The sequence below is a fragment of the Gossypium hirsutum genome, chromosome A04 (genome assembly GCF_007990345.1).
Source record: "Gossypium hirsutum isolate 1008001.06 chromosome A04, Gossypium_hirsutum_v2.1, whole genome shotgun sequence".
Taxonomy (NCBI): Eukaryota; Viridiplantae; Streptophyta; class Magnoliopsida; order Malvales; family Malvaceae; genus Gossypium; species Gossypium hirsutum.
This window is the reverse complement of record NC_053427.1, coordinates 83,083,242-83,103,885: the sequence shown is the minus strand read 5'-3', so window position 1 is coordinate 83,103,885 and position 20,644 is coordinate 83,083,242. Positions and strand designations below refer to the sequence as shown.

At 28.1% G+C, this 20,644-nt stretch overlaps 2 protein-coding genes, 1 long non-coding RNA gene and 3 other non-coding genes across 6 annotated transcripts; 3 read left to right on the top strand and 3 right to left on the bottom strand.

Moving 5' to 3' along the window:
- The first annotated feature begins 528 nt into the window (after positions 1-528).
- On the top strand, positions 529-601 carry TRNAE-CUC (transfer RNA glutamic acid (anticodon CUC)). Its single transcript has one exon. It is a non-coding gene; the product is annotated as a tRNA-Glu (tRNA).
- Positions 602-4,986: 4,385 nt separating this feature from the next.
- LOC121228230 (protein TRANSPARENT TESTA 16) lies at positions 4,987-7,571 on the top strand. Its single transcript, XM_041111552.1, has 8 exons — positions 4,987-5,137; positions 5,389-5,623; positions 6,422-6,488; positions 6,569-6,733; positions 6,829-6,870; positions 6,960-7,001; positions 7,074-7,292; positions 7,376-7,571. Exons 2-7 carry the CDS (start codon positions 5,436-5,438, stop codon positions 7,269-7,271), a joined length of 702 nt encoding a protein of 233 aa, XP_040967486.1. The 5' UTR covers positions 4,987-5,137; positions 5,389-5,435; the 3' UTR covers positions 7,272-7,292; positions 7,376-7,571.
- Positions 7,572-7,691: 120 nt separating this feature from the next.
- LOC121228229 (pentatricopeptide repeat-containing protein At5g08305) lies at positions 7,692-9,380 on the bottom strand. Its single transcript, XM_041111551.1, has one exon. The coding sequence runs from the start codon at positions 9,377-9,379 to the stop codon at positions 7,727-7,729; it is 1,653 nt and encodes a 550-aa protein (XP_040967485.1). The 5' UTR covers position 9,380; the 3' UTR covers positions 7,692-7,726.
- A 1,759-nt stretch (positions 9,381-11,139) lies between these two features.
- TRNAE-CUC (transfer RNA glutamic acid (anticodon CUC)) lies at positions 11,140-11,212 on the top strand. Its single transcript has one exon. It is a non-coding gene; the product is annotated as a tRNA-Glu (tRNA).
- A 3,643-nt stretch (positions 11,213-14,855) lies between these two features.
- Positions 14,856-14,928, bottom strand: TRNAE-CUC (transfer RNA glutamic acid (anticodon CUC)). The gene has a single exon. It is a non-coding gene; the product is annotated as a tRNA-Glu (tRNA).
- A 3,004-nt stretch (positions 14,929-17,932) lies between these two features.
- LOC121228228 (uncharacterized) lies at positions 17,933-19,297 on the bottom strand. The gene is made up of 2 exons (XR_005925777.1): positions 18,721-19,297; positions 17,933-18,246 (listed from the first exon to the last, which is right to left on the bottom strand). It is a non-coding gene; the product is annotated as an uncharacterized lncRNA (long non-coding RNA).
- Positions 19,298-20,644: the final 1,347 nt, after the last annotated feature.

Sequence of the window (20,644 nt, the reverse complement as noted above, 5' to 3'; positions counted from 1 at the left end):
TTAATCATAATCACATTTGATTTTTATAATAATTTTTTATATTATTAATAACTAACAAAAAAAATCTAGTTTGAATGGAATGTTTTGTATAATTTTTTTTAGAGAAAAATTTCAAAATTGTACATGGATTTTGATTTAAAGTACAATTTTGTATATAAATTTTGATTGTGTAATTTTATATATGAAATATTAATGTAATTTAATTTTAAAAAATTACTAACATTTTTACTGATATAGCACTATTTTAAATATACATAGTGTAATACAAATATTTATATATATTTAATATAAAAATAAATTGGTGTATTTATCCATTTAAATATATTTAACAGAATCAAAATTAAAGTTTTATGTATATATATGAACAACAACTAAAATTTCATATGTATAGTTGCATCAAATTAAAATTTATATATTAAATTGCTCATTAAATCAAAGTTCGAGATTTTTCTAGTTTATTCGTTTAGTAGTATAATTATAGTAAGATCGTTGAGTAGAAAATGTTTCTTATTTGAATCATGTTCAAAATCCGTTGTAGTCTAGGTGGTTAGGATACTTGGCTCTCACCCGAGAGACCCGGGTTCAAGTCCCTGCATCGGAATGATTTTTTCTATTTTTCTTTTCAAAATTTGGGCAGTTTTTGACTTTTTGAGCCCTTTGGGCTTTATCTGCTCTGTTTGTAGATGTATGTACCCATTTGTTTACTGCCATTTTTCATTTAAAAAGAAACAGAATCAATGGCAGATATTATCAAATTTACTATATTTTGATGCCTTCCATTAGAAGAAAATATTATCTTTCCCTATAAAGGAAAAGAGTGTATAAGGAAAGACCAAAGTGATTAACAAGTTACAAAAGGATGCCATCTTTTTTCTATTATAAATCAAAAGAGTTTGACTTTCAGACTTTTGGAAATTTCTACGTTATTGCTCTCCTCTTATATTATCTTCTTCATACAATTTTATGTTTTAGGGATGGATATGAACATTATTTTCTCTACTTATGATGGCATGTCATTGTTTATAATGATGATATTGCCTGTTGCAACATTGTATATCCAGTCATGGGGAAAGGATCGTATGAAACAGTGATGCCACATCATTTGTATTCCCTTTTCAATAGTTTAATGTCACATCAATATTTTCATTTTGAACGTGGCATTAAACTATTAGAAAAAAATAATATCACTATTTAATACAATCCTTCCTCTTAATGATGATTATATCAAATCTTTCAATTAACTCAATTCAACATGATGTACAGCCCTATTGGATAATTCATGGAAGTCCGTTGGATATTATTAAATGCTTTAAATAACTATATCAGAATCAATAAAATTAGAATGGCAATTAATCTTAACATGATTAAATCCCAAAATAAGGACTTGTGAGTATGATGATATAGGGTTTCAACAAGTTTCAAGAGGTTCCATTTTATTAAATTTGTTTCAATTTTAGTTTGGTTATTATTGTATTTTGTAATATAAAAATAAATATTTATATATAAATTAGTGATGAAAAATTCAAAATTCTATATTAAAAAAATGTGATTTCTCAAAAAAATAAAAAATAAAAATTTAACTGAATTGATAGAACTTGATTCGGTTGAATTTCAAAAAAACTATAATATTATAAGGTAACTATAAATTTTATCAAAATCCAATCTAAACCAAACCCTTATCACCCATTAATAGATAAAAATACCATGCAAATCTCTCTAGTAGAAGTCAAATAGCATTTTGCCCCATTTACTAAAAAGGGGCAATTTAGTTTTTGTATGTTAAATCAAAGAGTAAATTGATCATTTCTGTTAAAAAATTCATCTATTTCTACTATTAAACATTGACGTGGCTAACAGAATAAACAGACTGTTGACATACCAGGACCAATTTTTAATAGTGGAAATGGATAAAATTTTTATTAGAAGGATCGGTTTGCTCTTTGATCTAATTTATAGAGACTAATTTGACTATTTTTTAATAGAAAAAACAAAATACAATCTGATTCCTAATATAAGAGCCTCTATAGTATTTTTACCCCAAATAATACTATATATCAACATTGTGGAGGCTATCCTTACGGGGTTATTAAATGGTAATGATGATACAAAATATAGATGCCTGGCAAACTCCATGTGCATAAGAACCCTAAATTAGTGGTGGAAAGTGGACCTTAAACCGCTTCTGCGAAGGTTTCCATTTTGGGTAAGTCCCCCCCATGTTCCCCTCTTCGTTCTTTTCTTCACTAAAACTCCGTCCCCCACAAAAAAAAAATAGAAGAGTTTTATTATACGATTTGGATGCTCTATGGCAGTTTTAATGGTGGATGATCAGCTAAGTGGGATATGACGATAGTGACAAGCAATTGGAAAAAAAAAATAATGGTGGGATATTAGGGGGACCAATGTAGGCCATTGGGTTTCCTTTTTTGGAAAACCTAATATGCATTGTCTGTCTATGGGTTGTTACTATAATTAGGGTTGGACCATTTCTTATTAAACTACAAAACCCCTTATCTCCTCCTCTATAAGAATTCTAAAATGATTAAAACCCATTTTTTCTGTTCAATTTTCTAAGTATAAGAAATGAATATCACTGCTCTTCTATCATCAACTGATGAATGGAATTAACTTCATTCATATATATATATATATAAATGTCTATATATGCAATCTCAGGATTTGATTTAATCCACTACTGGAAGTACACTGTCGGAATTCTGAAACACAGTTAAAAGAACAGCTCTTTTTATGTAATATGTGTGTGTGTATGAGGAAGGGTTACATATATACATAAACATTAATGGAACAAATTAATGAATTTTCATTTTTTGCATATAATGATAAAGCAAAAGATGATGACTTTGTGTATGTAAGAGATGTAAGCGATGAGGGAGATGACTAGTTAGGATGTATGAACTTAGTTACAAGCTATTCTAATATTGGTGTAGCTAGGGGCAGGCAAGACTTTGACCTCTTCGGTTAAATGGATAAATTGCTCTTCAGCCCTTTCCAAAATTTTAAAAAAAATGGATTAGTTTGTTTAACCTTGGGTTAAATATAAAAATCAAAATTTTAGTGGTAAAAGTATTATGAAGGCTATTGTACTAGGAGTTGAATTGTATTTTACCTCCTATACTGAAAGAAATGGGCAAATTAGCCCCTATACATTAGATCAAAGAGTAAATTAGTTATTCTATTAAATTTTTTTATCCATTTCTATTGATAAAAATTGGTCCATGTATGCTAGCATGAGGTGTACATGACACATCATGTTTCACTGTTTGGTTATTTTATCAAGCATGCCAATTTTTAATAGTAGAAATGAATGAAAATTTTATCAAAAAAAAGACCAGTTTGCTTTTTGATTTAATTTACCCATTTTTAAGTAGAAGAGGCAAAATGCAATCTGGCACCTAATATAGGGACCTCCGTGATACTTTTATCAAATTACAGCCTTTTGAAAAGTTAATAATTTAACTTAAGTTTCTTTTTAATACAAAATGTTTAGCTTTGGCTCACTAAATTTTATAATCTTATCTCAACCCCAAATAAAAAATTTAATTTAAATTCTTTAAAAAAAAGTTTAATTAGTGATTTGAATCCAATCCAATTACACTAATAAACAAAATTAGAGGAAGATTAGGTGTTTATATATGAGACTAAAACAAAGATGGTGGTGATATTCAAAGATTTTGGACCATAGCTCACCCAACTTAACCTAAAGACAAATCCAATTGCATGAAGTAAACATATTGGTCCAATTGAAATTACCGTTTTGGCATAAAGGTTTAGGGTAAAAAAAGTTACATTTCAAATTTAACTCTAATTTACTCAAAGTTAATATGAAAGTATTGCATAGCAAGCCTGTTTGTTTTAGTCAATTATGCATATATCATGGGATTGTTACAGTTTGTCTTTTCCCAATAGGGGGTGTGTTTTAGGGTTTTGGGTGGGGGACCTCCACCTCCATTGTTGAATTCCCAATTCTGGAAAGGCATAGTTTTGTACCAATTGTAAAAGGAATTTCTATTTATGCTAAAATTCAGGTTGCTTGACAGATATGAGATCAGAGGAGTGGTTTAAGACTCACACCACAACACCACCCCCTTTTTGTCTTTCTTTCTTACATTTTCACTATAAAGGGTTGCTTTTTGGTATTGAATTACTCATAATGCCATTCCTCCTACTCCATTATTTTTATTTTGTAATTAGGGTTTAAATAATTATTGTAATTAGAGAGTCCTATTAAACTGAGTGTAACTGGAACACCCTAATTACTTACGGCTCCAATTGGCAAAACTGGATTAAATATAAAACATTAAGGACGCCAAGTATAAGTAGTAATAAAGTCCAACAAAATGCAATAACATCCCTTGTTAAAATAATTTCAAAATACATACATATTTAACCTATCAAAATGAAATATGTCTCTCTTTCGCGTCACGAAAGTTATCTATATGTTAATCTACATGAAATGTTTTTTCAAATATAAAGAGAATTAATATTAATCACTAAACCCGTACATTTTTCTAAAACAAAGTTTCTCTTTAAAATAATTTCTAAAATTACCCTACTAACCCATAAATAAAAGGACAATACGTTTTATTGCATTCAAATCTAAGTTAAATTAAAATTTTAATTGGGGGAGGCCTTTGTTCCTTAGTAATTTACTATTATGCACTTCACAAACTAAACTTATTTAGAAAATTAGATTTCATATAACTACAATAAACATTTCCTTGTTTTTTTTTTTGCATACATTTCAAAAAAATTTATGATTATAATTACTATGTTTTGACCAAAATGTTCTATTAGTCCCTGTATTTTTATATATTTAATATTGAACCTTTATATTTTAAAAATTTGAGTCTAATCATTAATACAGTTAATATTTTCATCAAAATTTATTGAAAAATACAAAAAAATACTAAAAACAAAATTAAAATCAGAGTAGGTCTAATCTATTTGTATCAAATTTAGGTGCAAATTTGTAGTTTTATAAGAAAATACTGGGGGCATTTAGAAAACTTCAAAAATAAAAATAAAATTATAGCAAAGCTTATAGAGAATAAATTCCTTGTTCATACACGCTAGCTTCGCCAAAAGAGCTGCAGATTTACGAGAGCAAAGCAAATAGGTAATAAACTCAGAGACTCATCATCATCATCTTCTTCTTTTTTTATCCAATAATCCCTTCCTCTTTTTATGAACTACAAACCATAAAAACAAAACTTGTTATTTTCAGTTTCAGAAGCTTTTTACTTTCCATTTTATCTTATATTATAGCAACCCATTTTTGAAAACTTCTTTATTAAGCTCAGCTGCTTCATTTTTTAAACTTTTTTTTTGTGTGTGTGTGGTTTAATGTTTTTTTTTTTTGTTTCCCAGTTTCCTTAACTAGGTAGAGATTATAAAGGCAAAGAAAAGAGATAATTATGGGACGTGGAAAGATACCGATCAAGAGGATTGAGAACCAGACGACTAGGCAAGTTACGTTTTCGAAGCGACGAGCTGGGTTATTGAAGAAGACCCATGAGTTGTCTGTGCTTTGTGATGCTCAGATTGGGCTCATCATCTTCTCCACTACCGGCAAGATGTGCCAGTATTGCACTGAGGGTTACAGGTCTTTTTCATTATTTCCTCTTCTCTTTTCATTTTCATGAATCCATGGTTATCTTGGTTGAAAGCCTGCATGGGAGTTTGATTTTTTGACTGACCAAGATCATGTTTTGTAAAAATGAAGAACATGAACTAGCTAGGGTTTCAATTTCAAGGCTACTTTTTCAAGCTAAAGTTAAGTTTTTTTTTTTTTGGTTGTTAAGTTCTATTTAACATGACCTGCAGATCTCTTTAGCTTCTGCATTAATTTGACTGGTTACAGTCTTTGTTATCATCAATTTGAATTCAAAAAGCTTTCAATTGCATGAATATCCCTATTGATTTGAGCTGATCAGATCAAGGGTGTTGTGTTGTTTGATTTAGACATTAATGAATGTTAAATAATGTAAAATTTAAGGGAAATTGGTGGGTAAAAAAAAAAAGTATTCTTTGTTATAATCATAAGGGTTTCATTTTCTTCCATTTCATTATTACTGTTTTTTTCCCTTTTTTTAAAAATTTTTTCAATATATCTTTAATAGAGATTAAATAAACTTTGACCAAATATGAGAGTTAATAAGCATCTTAATTTTGCACTCTTTCAATCATAGATATAGCACTACAGAATTTTAATCGACTTAATTTTTCATGCTTATCTTTCTCGGAAAATATAAGAATGGAATTTTACTAAGAAACAAACACTTTCTAAAGCCTTTTTAATTAAAAATTAAAAATCATCTAAGCAAATTTTCCGACTAGGACTGTCTTAGATGACAAAATTTTCCATTTTTTCTTTGTTTAATGGCTAAATGTTATGTGACAGAATGGAGCAAATCATAGAAAGGTATCAGAAGGTCACTGGAACTTGCATTCCTGAGCATGACAATCGGGTAAGATCACTCGCATTTCCTTCTTCAATCTGCCTCAGCATGAAGGTATATATTTAGTGAATATTTTCATATATGTATAGGAACATTTGTACAATGAATTGGCAGTGTTGAGGAAAGAAACTCGTCGCCTTCAGCTAAGCATGCGACGCTACACTGGTGAAGACATGAGTTCTATACCATTCGAAGAGCTCGATCAACTTGAACACGAACTCGAACGCTCCGTCATCAAGGTCCGAGAGCGAAAGGTACATGTTCATCATCATCTTCTTAATGCATTTTGAACTAAATATGTCAATTCCTTTGTTTTTTTTCAATTGTCTTCCCCGTGGGGTTATTGCAGAATGAGCTCTTGCAACAACAACTGGATAACCTACGTAGAAAGGTGACGAGTTTAAACATTTCTTTAAGTTCTCTCCCACACATATAAATCAAAAATCAGATGATAATTGAATTATGATTTTGAATGTTTAGGAGAGAATACTAGAGGAAGAAAACAGCAATATGTACCGCTGGGTAAGTAAATGGTTCAAGTGAGCTTGTATTGAACGAGAATTTTGGGTGCTAAAACGTTACCTTTCCTCACAGGTGCAGGAACACCGAGCGGCGATCGAGTATCAGCAGGGAGGAATGGAAGCTAAGCCAGTGGAGCATCAGCAAGTTGTGGATCAATTCCCTTTCTTTGGAGAACCAAGCAGTGTGCTTCAGCTTGCTACCATTCCTCAACAGTTCCAATCCTATCAGCTCCAGCTTGCTCAGCCCAACCTTCAAGATTCTAATGTCTAGTATTGTGCCATTGCAGCTATGGTAATTGCATCCATCATCATTTAATCTTCATATACACGCCTTACATATAAACTTTTGACAGTCTTTTGATTACATCTCTGCAGATTTTCTGAGAAGAAAAGAAGATGGTATATTACATAGACAGAGAGTCAGCATTATTGGGATCAAATCTTGTGTTCAAATTATCTATTAAAAACATATTTCTGATATTATTTTTGTTTAGGGGAGTGTGCTATATGTTTTCATGTTTCTGAAGTTAAAACATTCAAACTCAACATCAATACCCTTTTTCTGTGTGTTTCTGATTTTTCTTTTTTCTTTTTGGGTTTTTTTTAATGAACATATGCTATTAAGATAAATATATATTTTTTAGTTGTACTGAACTTTCTGAGACAAATGGACCCGAAGCTTAACACAAAATACTATTAAAAGCTTGCACTCAACCACAATTCATATCATAAAGAAAGATATTCTTGAATATCCTTATGAACATCAAGTTTCATTTGGATTACAATAAATTCTAGTATTTCATAAATTTGTTTTGAATTAGGATGTGTTTCGTCGTGAGCTATAAAACTATAAAGAGTTCCAGAGATTTCCACACAACTGAACCCAGCAGACTTCTTCACTCCCCTTCTTTCCATGGCCTCTCTCATTGTTCTTGCTTCTTTCCATCGCTTGACAGCCGCATAAACGTTAGATAAGCCGATATATCTACCATCGTGATCTGGGTCTAATTCGATTAGTTTCCTTCCTACCATTTCTACAAGATCAGATTTTCCATATATTAAGCACCCATTTAAAAGAGCACCGAGCAATGGCGCGCTCGGCTCTACGGGCATTTCACATAGAAATTGGTATGCTTCTGCTACCTGCCCTGCTCGAGCTAGAACGTCCACCATGCAAGCGTAATGTTCACTCTTAGGAGTCATACCGTGTTTGCCAAGACACTCAAAGAAGTACCAAGCTTCCTTCACTAATCCACCATGTGCACAAGCACTTAACAAGCACAGGTACGTGATCTCGTCAGGAACAATCCCAGCTATTTGCATTTCAGTAAACAATTCAAGAGATTCATTAACCAAACCATGAATTGCAAGCCCTCCAATTATAGCATTCCACAATAACACATCGGTCTTACCATTAGAAACCCCACGAAAGACGTCTAAAGCTTCTTCTATTGCTCCACATTTAGCATACATATCAACAAGAGAAGTACGCAAAACCAAAGTCATTGGTAACCCATTGTCCATCACATAACAATGCATTGACCTTCCTTGATCAAGCGCACCCAAATGTGCACAAGCACACAACACACTCACCATAGTTACCTCATTAGCTTTGGGACCCAACACTAGCATTTCTTCAAAGATTGCCAAGGCCTCCTTATGATCCCCGTTCTTAACATACCCATCGATCAAACAGCTCCAAGAAACAACGTCCCTTTGAGGCATCAAATCGAAAACTTGACGCGCAGAAGCCATATCCCCACACTTGGCGTAACCATCCAACATAGCGTTCCACGAAACAATATTCTTCATCGGCATTTCATCAAACACCCGACGGGCGTAAACTATGTCATGGCAGGAAGCATACATGTGGATCAAAGAATTGTTTATGAACTTATCTAACTGGAACCCATTTTTCAACGCGTGGCCATGAATCGCACCACCAAGTTCCGGCTTCAAAAGACGAGCAGATGCCTTGGCGAGAAAAGGGTATGTTAAATAATCAGGGAAGACCCCAGCTCTCAGCATTTTGATGAAAACTGAAAATGATTTGTTAGGATTTTTGCTGATGGAGTAACCTCGAATAATGGTGTTCCAATCGAAGACTCGAGGGGCGGGTAGGGTGGAGAATAGGCGGTGGGCATAATCGATGTTGCCGGCGCCGGAGAGAGCAGCGAGAGAGAGAAGTTTTGATGAAATAGGGGAATCATGGCGGAGACCAAACGTTGTTACAAGTGCATGGATTTGCTTTAATTCGGAGAATGATTTGCATTTAACAAGGACATTGATAAGAGCTTGGAACATTCCACATTTACAAGAAGGTTGGACTTGAAACTCTAAAGCCTTCTCTGCCATTAAAAATTCTTTCATACTTCCCATTTAAAATTTAATTAGAAATTTTTTCACTCTTTTAAAATATTAAATTATTCTTATCAATTCTTTTAAAAATTATATTTGTTAATACTCAATTTCATAAAAAGTACATAAATTATTTTATTTAATAAGAATAATTATATAAATTAAATTTATATTTCCAGTAGTGTTCAATGAATTTCAATTAATACGTTTAATATATAATTTGGTATTTAAGTTTGATTTTTTATAGTGTTGTACATGTGTGTTTTTAGAACGTGGTACTTGTATTTGACAAAAATTATATATTTTGATATCTGAAGGCAATTGTGTTAACTTTTTAGTGTTTAATTTGAGATTTAGAGTTAATTTAATAAAAATTCATAAAATTAAACAAATTCACAGTTAACACTAAATTTATTCTATTAACAAAATTATGAAAATTTCAAACCTAATAATATTATGAATTAACTTCCATCAAATCAAACTTAAAACTCAAATTAAACAGCAAAAGATCAACACGGTTATCTTTGGGTATCAAAATATATAATTATTGTCAAATACAAATAGCTACCACATTAGAAAAAAAATGTTAAACTCAAGTACCTAATGATATATTAAGCATTTTTAATATAGACCAAAAATTATAAACAACTTTTCCAGCAATCATGTTTCAAAAAAATATTCTTTTATGAGTAATTTTATATTATATAAAAGCTATCTAAATAAAGTTTTATATTATTATATTATTAATAAAATTTTAATTTTAATTTTAAAATATTTAAAAAGTAATATAAAAAAATAAAAATTATTAAAAATACTTATATAAATTATTTATATTTAATAATATGATAATTTATTAATAATTTATATTTTAATAAGTTATTTAACATAACAATTTTATTTTAATAAATAATTTTAACAATAATAGTTTTACATAATATTCTTAATATGGGATTGAAAAATATTTATATTAATAATAAACATATATTACAATTTATAAATATTTAATAAAGTATAAAATATGAATATTTTAATTATATCTATATGAGTATTTGTTTAAATTATACATAGCTTCATTTGTCTCTTCCAATTTTAATGTGTCACTATCCACTCTCATATATGTAATATATACAATTTAAATTAAGTTTTAATTATGCATTATTTATTATTAATTTTATATATGATATTAATTATTACAAAATATTATATTATTATAAAATAAATTTCGATTGTCAAAAGAAAATGATGTTGTAATATTTTGTAAAAAATATATACTTATGTTGTGTTTGTTTCACTAAAAACAACTTTTAGAAAATGATTTCAGAAGAACTTGTCAAACAAAAAAAATATTTTACACAAAATCATATTCCGAAAATCATTTTTAATTAGTGAGTTATGGAAAAACATCAAACCCCTTCTAATAGTTTACGAAAATTAAGTCAAAATGTAATGTTACTCTTGCATCGAAGTACACCAAATAACAATTCACAAATCGCATTAACACATAATTTAATTGCTAAATGAGATATCAAATCTTATGTTGTATAATTTAAGATGAAAAATTTTTAAAAAAATTAAATATTGTAAAAATTTTTATTTTGAAGTTTGTGAAGCTTTTGAAAAAGCTTTTATGTAAGAAGAAATAAAATTTATCAAATGAAATGTTTTAAAATTTAAATTAAACATACATCATTTAAGATTTATGTCGAAAATATTAGTTCGAAAAAGAGGTGAAAATATAATGGCTAGTTTCATAAAGGTAAATATGTCAGTACATTTCAAAATCCGTTGTAGTCTAGGTGGTTAGGATACTCGGCTCTCACCCGAGAGACCCGGGTTCAAGTCCCGGCAACGGAAGTCTCTGTTTTACTAACCATTTTTATTTAAAAGAAAGGGTAAATATACATTTGGTACTTGAACTTGGTTTGGAAGTTCAAAATGGTATTTAAGGTTTTTTTATCCAATTAGGTACCGGAGTTTGACTTTTTGATTTAAAATGGTACTTGAACTTGATTTCATAGTTCAATTTGGTTCAAATAACTTTTATGATCCAACCATGATAGTAGTAATTGCTTCTTTATTTTATTATAAGCTGTTGTAATTCTGTCCAATTAGATCTAATTTTTTTTAAAATAAAGATTATTTAATGAATTAATAATGGTTTAAATTATTTTCATTAGTTTCAATTCTAAATAATTATAAATTTTAATATATTAAATATTAAATAAAAAATAATTAAAATAGCTCAAAGAAAAAATAATAATAACACTTAATCATTAAAAATCTAGATAATTGTAAAAAAAAAAAACCCATTACCATATGGAATCAAAATTTTTCTCAAAACTTACAAATTGGAATTGAAATAAGAAAATGGGTAGGATAATATTAAATTTAAACATTATTATGTTTTAATTTGAATCATGTGATACAATTTAAAATAAAAATAAAAATATAATTAAATATAAATCAATTAATACATTCAATTACTCACAGCAATCCCACTACCATCATCCTTTCATTGGCAACAATCAAACACCATTCAAGGCTCAATTCCTTTGCAGCAATGCACTATTCTTCCACTTCCAAGCTACATAGTGAACTCATCTTCATTCATGAAAAATTGATGAAACTTCATGGAACGCAAATCCAAATTGGAATAGTCAACTCTGCAACTGCTTCCAAATGGTGGACAAGGACAATTCAACGTACAACGGAAGCTCGAACCGATACGAAAGGACATCATCATCCTACAACAACAATTGCCAATCTGCTTGGAGCGCAAGCATCACTGACTCTACCCCTTAGTACGCAGTTTAGCCTCTCGAGCAGCAAACCACCGATATACTCAAAGCTGGTCCATACAACCTTGTTTGTTTCTCTATAATAGTTTATTGCACTCAAAAATGTAAAGTCTAAAGATTGACCCATGTCTAAATTATACATATTTACAAGCACTTTACCACTACACTATGGTTTAATTGTTAAATTCTTTTATAAATATAAATATAAATATAATTTTAATATTAATTTATTTCTTTCACCTACATTGTGGATATGATCAATTTTAACTGATAATTAGAAGTGGTATCGGTTCAGTTTGGTTGGATTTTTTTAATTTTTTTGACCCGTCTATCATAATTTAGTTTGGCTTAATTTGATTCTCAATTTTTCATATTAATTTTGTGTTTTGATTTTTTAGACTTATTTTAATAAAATGAGCTTTACTTTATGACATTTGAGTATAATTTGATAAAATTTTAAGGTCTTCTTCATAAATATTTATAAAAAACAATAGTTTTTCAAGAACTTTAAACTTATTTTCACTTTTTTTAAATATAAAATATTTATTTTTATATCATAAAAATTAAAATTAATTATATATTAAATAAAAAATAGAATTCAATTCAGTTTCGAGTAATTGCTACTTTTGAACTTGTATTCCTTAACCATCCAAATACCTCGCTTCGGGCCTACTTTTGATTTGTTTATTTTTCTTTCTCAACCCTACTGATAATGTTGTTGATTGAGTTTGTGTTACAAATCAACCTGATACCAACTCAAGAAAAATGACAATAGCATGATAAATAATTAGAGTGCATATTCTTCATATGATATTTTTGCCCATACTATTTTTATTTTAATTTTGTACATATTACTTATGTGTTATTATTAGTTTTGAACCTTATATTTTATTATTTATTTAATATTATTTTTAAACACATACTAATATTTTAAATATGTAGAATTTCTAGTATAAATCTTTTAGGATTTATGTAAAAAAAAATAGTCTAGGGAAAAGGTGAAAATATGTTGGTTACAAGTCATAATATTAATATGTATATTAATCATGAGGTCGGGAGTTCAATCCTTACCTATGTGAATGGAGCACATTTAATAGTCAATTTTTTACCTCTTTAGAGAGTATTCGCAGCGAGGGGATTAGTCATGTCTATTAACTTAGACACTTTGGTTACAACCAAAAAAATTAATGCGGTCTCTGGATTTTTTTTTTTACTGTTAGGTTTTTATTAGGTATAATGACTTATTTGGCCCTCTAACTTCATAAAAATGTCATTTTAGCCATCCACTTATATTTTTGAATCTTTTAATCATTGAACTTATGTTGTTTGTCAAATTACTCCAAAATTGATGGGAAAATATTTCAACGATTGATTAATTTTTTAAATTAAAAAAATAAATTATTTAAGAACTAAAAATTATTAAAAATATATAAAAAAATATAAAAAATATAAATTTTTTTAATAATAAAAATAAAAATAAAAATAATATTCTATAAATTTCAAAAAAATAAAAAAATAAAATTAATTGCTAACATGTTATACACATGGAATGCCAAGTTAGCAAAGTTAACAAACATAAACTTTTTCATCTATTTTTTGAAAGTGTTTTGAGAAAAAAAAGAGAGAGGCTAGTTTAAGAATTAAAAAAGGAGAAAAATTAAATGAAAAATTAAAATAATTTTTTAAAATTTGAGGACTAAATAAGTTATTATGCCTTTATTTATTTGTCTTGTTTGTTGATGATGTATACATTTATTTACACCTTCATTTAGAAGAAATAGAAAAAACATGTCTTTGATTACCAAAAATCAGAAGCATATTAAAAGAAAAATGAAATTTTAAAAAAGTGAAAATCCCTGTTTGCAATATTAGAAAGAAACATTAAGAAATTTATTGAAGGCAGAAAAAGAGCAAATTGTGGGGTGGCCTTATTGGACAAAGAGTACATAGCCATTGGATTTGGGTGGTTGGCTCCTCTAAAAACTACCCTGCAAAGACCACGATTCGCCTTTTTTCCTCCAACCACAGCACATTCCGGTAACAAGCTGCCAACCATATAAATAATTTGTAAAATTAATGATAAATAAAGTGTTTAAAAACTTAAATATAATAAATTATATTTAAATAATTTAATATAATAATACATAAAATATAAATTAATCTAATGTTTTTTATACTTTCTAAATAGTTAATATAAATAAGGATATTTTGATAATTTTTATGTTCAAATGCAAAATCAAAAGCACCTTAAATACTTTTTCATTGTATTTTTACCTCAAAAGCTAATTGTTCTTCGTTGCTTTTGTAGTGGAAAAGTACTTTAAGATCCCCAAACCCAATAAAAAACTGGCTTTAGTAAAAAATACCTCCGATTCCTAAAACTATTTTATCCCCAATTTTAAATTGGTTTTATTAATATTTCCTTTAATAATAAGTTATAATGTTTAAATTTTGTTCAGGTTAGGTTAGTATGTCAAGAGTTCAATCATATGCAACGTCACATGAGAAAAACCTACTAAATATGTCAATTTGACAAAATTTGATGAAAAATACTTACAATGTTAATGATTAGATTGATATTTTTAAATCAAGTAAGTAATAGGACTTAAGTTTTAAGTTTAAGGACTAAATCTCAAAATTTGTCAAAGTACAAGGATTAACAATATATTTTACCAAAAAAGAAAAAAAGGAAATAAGTCTTCCGTTGCCGGGACTTGAACCCGGGTCTCTCGGGTGAGAGCCGAGTATCCTAACCACCTAGACTACAACGGATTGTGGAAATAGCTCCCACATTACACTATTTGACTAATATTCAAATTAAACAAACTGTTTATCTAATTAAATTGCTTTTAAAGAGTTTTTTCCCAACTTCACAAAAAAAAAAGTTATTTTAGCCTTTTTACTTATTTTATTTTAGTTTTTTATCCTTAAACTTGCTTTTTTTTCTTCAAATCAACTCGAAATAGATAGAAAAGTTAACAACTTTTTAGCTTTGTTTACTTGGGATATACATGAATTGTCACAAAGATGACATGTTAACATTTAATTAATTTTTAAAAATTTTAAAAATTAAAAATCATTAAAATTATTTAAAAGATATAAAAAATATATATTTTTAAAGTTTAAACAATAATTAATTTCTAACATATCATCCACCTGGCAATCCACGTCAACAACATTAACTTTTCTTTCCATTTCGGCATAATTTGACAAAAAATTACAAGTGTAAGGGATAAAAGAGACAAAAAATTAAATGGAAGGTTAAAACATGTTGTTAGTCCTTGAACTTTAACAAAATTTGAGATTTAGTCCTTAAACTTAAAAACCTAAAAATTAAGTCCTCCTACTTTCTTGATTTAAAAATATCAGTCAAATCATTAACATTATAAGTGTTTTTCTTTAAAATTTATCAATTTGACATATTGATTAAGTTACTCTCGTGTGACATTGTATACTATAAACGGAAATTTACGTTGGCAAACTTTAATTGAAACTTGTGAGATGGTAATGTTTGAATTAAGATTCTAAATTAAAAAAAGTAGGATTGAATTTTTTTTTTAACTATAAAGACTATAAAATTAAGAAAACAGAAGCATATACCATGGAAGGAAAAACTAATTTATGAATTACTAAAATCTCAATCCATTGTTATATATTATTTTACGTGCATGAAAAGTTACCTAAAATTATATTTATAGTTTTTATAATAATATTTTTTTGGAAATATTAAAATTCAGTCACGTAAATGCTCTCTTTTCTTTTCTTTTTTTGAAAGGAAGTAAAAGCTTTCACAAATAATACATTCATAAATTTCATAATTATTTATTAAAAAATATATTGTAAAATTATAAAAGTATTCAAGAATATTTATTCATATAATATATAAAGCTAGAACTACAATTTTATATTTTTTTACTTTTATATTTGGTAACAAAACCTTTTACCGGTAAAAATGTCAAATAAACTCCCTAAAAATAATTAAAAAAATTAATTAAACTCATTATCGAAAAGTGAACCCAATTGAACCCTCCAAGTCATGATTGGTACCCAATTAAGCCCATTGAATTTTTTTTTTTTTTTTAAATTCTGGCTACTGTTGGTAAGTGATGTGGCATCTGCCATAGTAAGTTGACGTAGAGAGTTTAATTGATTTTTTAGTAAAAAATGTTAAAATTCTAAAAAATATATAATTTTAAAAATATAAATTATAAAATTCATAAAAAATAATAGAAAATTATAAATAATTATAAAAATATAAAAAAATATTTAAATGTTATAATTTTTTTTAAAAAAATATTACAAAATTTATAAAAAAAACATATAGAAAAATTTATTAAAAATTATAAAAAAGTATAGACAAATTTTAAATGTTATAAAAAAATTTAGAATAATATATAAAATTTATTAAAATTATTCAAATACTATAAAAATTAAAATTTACTCTACATTTTTATTTTCTCTCACACATTGTGCTACATCATACATCAAGCCGTCCTTATTAACTTCCCTCTTATAACTTCCTCAACTAAAATATTACCTATCACTAGATGTATTCATGGGTCGAGTCGAGGTTTGGTCTAATATTAAAAAAATTCTAGGCTCGAGTCCAACAAGACCTAACTTGCCAAAATGATTTTGTTTCACTGTTTTAAAAATACTAAAAATTGTATTTAAATTTAATTATAAAATTTATAAAAATTAATATAAACTTATTTTCTATTTATTTTTAATTATTAAATGGTAAATTGAATCGGTCAATAACTCCTCTACTCATCACTTATCTTAAACCATCAAGTATTGAACTCATTGTCGTTCAAACCTCTCACTCTACACCAGGGGCGAAGCCAGGGGGGCTAGCATGGGCCCCAGCCCCCTCAAATGTAGAGTTGCTATTTAGACCCTTAAATTTTTTAAAAATTTTAAATTAATAAAAATAAAATTACACTTTGACCCCCTAAAATTATAAAAATTCGATTTAATCATTTACAAATTATAAAGATATAAACTATAAAAAATAAAAAATTTCATCAAGCCCCCTTTAAAAAAAATTTCTAGCTTCGCTCCTGCTCTACACCCTACACAAGTTTGATCATCACACTTCAATCTCCCCATTTCCTTATTACCAATGTGACAGCCCTAATTTAACCCTAATCGAAAAATAATTTTGAAACCACAAAACCGAGTCACAAAAATAATTAAATGTTATATTATATGTCTATTATATGTGAAATTGCATGTGTAAAAATTTCATGCTTTGCTTTTGTCATTTGAATGTGGAATTGTTAAAAAGGACTTGTGTGATAAAACTTAAAAATGTGATAGGTAGAATTTAGAGGGCCAAATAATGCATGGTATATTACAAGGAGTATTTGCATGTCAAATGGACCACTATTAAATTAGTGGACGGCAATGATGGTAGATGATAAGAATATATGTATTTTGTATTAGTAAAATAATAACTTAATGGATATTATATGCATTCCATATTAGTATTATAATATTTAATGATTTTATAAGAGGAAATATATAATTAATAAAAGTAAATAGGTGATGAAAACAAAGTTTTCATCCATTCTTTCTTTCATTTGCCGAAATCTAAAGAACAAGGTAAAATAAAAGGCTCTTTGATATTCAGCCTTGGTGAATCTAATTGGAGGTATGTTTGATTTTATTTCTTGATAATTTATGTGAAATTGAGTTAATTGCTAAGCTCCTTTTATAGCCCATGACTCAATTTTTGTTATTGGTTTGAAGTGATGCATTCGGCTATAGGTTGTTTGAGTGTCTTTGAAGGTTGTAATGACCCATTTTTGCCCGGGCTTACACTAGAACCAAAACCAAAATAAAACAAAAATAATTAGGTCCAATGTCCCTGTTACAAGTCCAATTATTTAGCCCACAATAAAATAAACCCCTAGCCCAAATCCTGACCCAAAACAGAAAAATATTCATGAAACCTTAAGTTACCAAGCTTACACAAGCCAGAAGCTTCTGGAACGTGCCAGAACAACGCCAGGGGATCGGGCTCGCATGAGCAATTCCGCAGTCTCCGAGCCTCATCCACGAGCGTTCTCTTCCGTACAATCGAACCTGCGAGAAGAAAATAACAGAAAACAACTCACAGCAGATTGACAGCAAATAGATCTAAGGGAACCTTTTTGCATTTTTAATTAATATTATTCTTTTTATTCGGCTATAAAAAGCCAGTGAAATCAAATGTAAAAGGGGGGATGGATGCACGCATATGAGCAAAAAAAAATAGAAATTAGTTCAAGAGAATTTTTTTTCAAAAGGTGATTTAGATTTGATTATTTTTTTCGATTCTACTCTTATTTTCTCAAATCTTTGTTACTGTGTATAAAAGCAAAAGTAAATATACGACACATACACATGCAATATGCATACATCAAATCTAGAAAATTTCAAAAAAAAAGAATTTCTGGAAAGGTGATCTTCTTTATTCTTTTAATTTTTCTGTTATTTCTATCAATTTTCCTGCAAATATATATATTTTTTTCATCATTTGGTTTTTTGAAACAAAGAGAATAAAAAGGCAAGTCTTACCTTGCAAATCAGCCATGGATTTTTATCCTCTTCGCTGAAAGTCGAAGTTGGAAGGGCCCAAAGGCATCATCGATCGTCGCTGGAGTGCCATCGACCACCTGATGAAGTGGTGTACTCGGTGGCTGCTGAAATATGCCCAAACAAATTGATTTTTAGGGCTGTGAATTTTGGTGAAGTGGGGGCTGCGTTTAGAAAATGGATTTAGGAAGGGGAAGGTCTTAAATGACCTGCTAATGAAACGGCATCGTGTGAAAGGGTGGGGGGAAAACCTTTTGCGCATAAAATGGTTTATTTCTGAAAAAAATCCTTCTCTTTGCGCGAACCTTTCAATTAGCACCCAATTCGCTTACCCGTTTTTTTTAAATTTAGCCTTCTAATTTGTGCGTCTTTTCACTTTGATCCGCGGTTCAGTCTAGCATTGTAGGCGCGGGATATTTACCATTCCAGCCCCCGCGTGTTTGTGTGCATGGCACATTGATCCTATTCTCCAATTATTTTATTTGTAAATTAGTTCTCCTGTTTTAACTTTGTTTCAATTAAGTCTTATTCACATTTTTTATTTGCTGCACATAAATTCTTTTTCTACATGCTAGATTATTAATTGTGATATTTTGTTGCTTTGATAATTGAATTTCGTTTTGAAAAGCATTATAATAATCTTTTTATTTATTCTCTCATTTTAATAATTGGCGTATTATTTGTAATATAGTTCATTTTAGTTTATGTATGCTATTAGTTTCATGATATTTTGTAATTCCTTTTGGATTCATCCGTATATATATTAATGTTTATTAAGTATATTTAGTATTTATGTTTAATCTACATATGTTATTAAAGCCTTGTTGTTCTTCTATATATATATATAGCTTTTTAGTAAATTTGTACTTAATTGTTTTTTTTAGTTTTAGTAAATGTATAATATATGATAAAATTAAGTTAATTTTAAAATTCATATTTTTTTATGTTATTTTAACATTCAACTATTTCTAAAATTTCTTCACATGTATATCTTATGATAAAGTTAAGTTGATTTTGTAATTCATATTCTAACTCCATGATTGTTTAAATATATAACTATCTCTAAAAATGTCTTCACATGTGTATAGCCTATATTAAATCATTATAGTACATGTTATTAATTTCATATAGCTTTATGTAAATATTTTATGTATATATATTTTCCCTTAAAATTGTTTATGCGTGTAATATAAATATAGTTTTATAAATTATGTACTTTGTACATATAGTTTTTTTCCCTTTTTGTGTGTATGATTAGATTTTTTTTTTAAAAAAGATTAGTTACATGAATAATTTATATATTTACTTATTTTTTTATATACATTATCAATTTCATGCTATCTTTTACAAATAATTATTTCCATATTTATTTATATATATGTTTTACAAATTTGCTATGTGTATTATATTTTATCATGTATTTTATAATTACTTCATACATTATTTAAGTTACTATGTACATTGTCATTCTTTTAGATGAATTTGTGTTTAAAATAATGGGTATATAATTTGATTCAAACTTTTTACTCTATAAGGCTCATTTCATATAAATTATTATTTCTTTTACAAATATATTAATTTACAAATTATATATATTAAAAGTTCATTAATTCATTTTTATTTTTGAAACTATCCTATACTATATTGACCTTTAATTCCATTTCATTTTGTACATATTTTATGGATCATATTTTATGGATCATTTTATATTATGTCCTGTTAATTATTGTTGTATATCATTTTTGTATTGATTGTTCGTCATCTATGATTAAGAATTTAGTCATTTTACTTAGAATAATTGTACATAATTGTGGATTTGTTAATTGCGACTTGTTGTATCCTATTATTTCATGCTCATTAACCCTTTTTCATACAAATGTTTTGATACAATGAGGCATTCCATTTT

Coding starts and splice junctions, on each gene's coding strand:
- LOC121228230 (XM_041111552.1), top strand. CDS start 5,436: ATGGGACGTGGAAAGATACCGATCAAGAGGATTGAGAACCAGACGACT. Junction 6,871..6,959: donor TGGATAACCTACGTAGAAAG/GTGACGAGTTTA, acceptor TTGAATGTTTAG/GAGAGAATACTAGAGGAAGA. Junction 7,002..7,073: donor ACAGCAATATGTACCGCTGG/GTAAGTAAATGG, acceptor CTTTCCTCACAG/GTGCAGGAACACCGAGCGGC.
- LOC121228229 (XM_041111551.1), bottom strand. CDS start 9,379: ATGGGAAGTATGAAAGAATTTTTAATGGCAGAGAAGGCTTTAGAGTTT.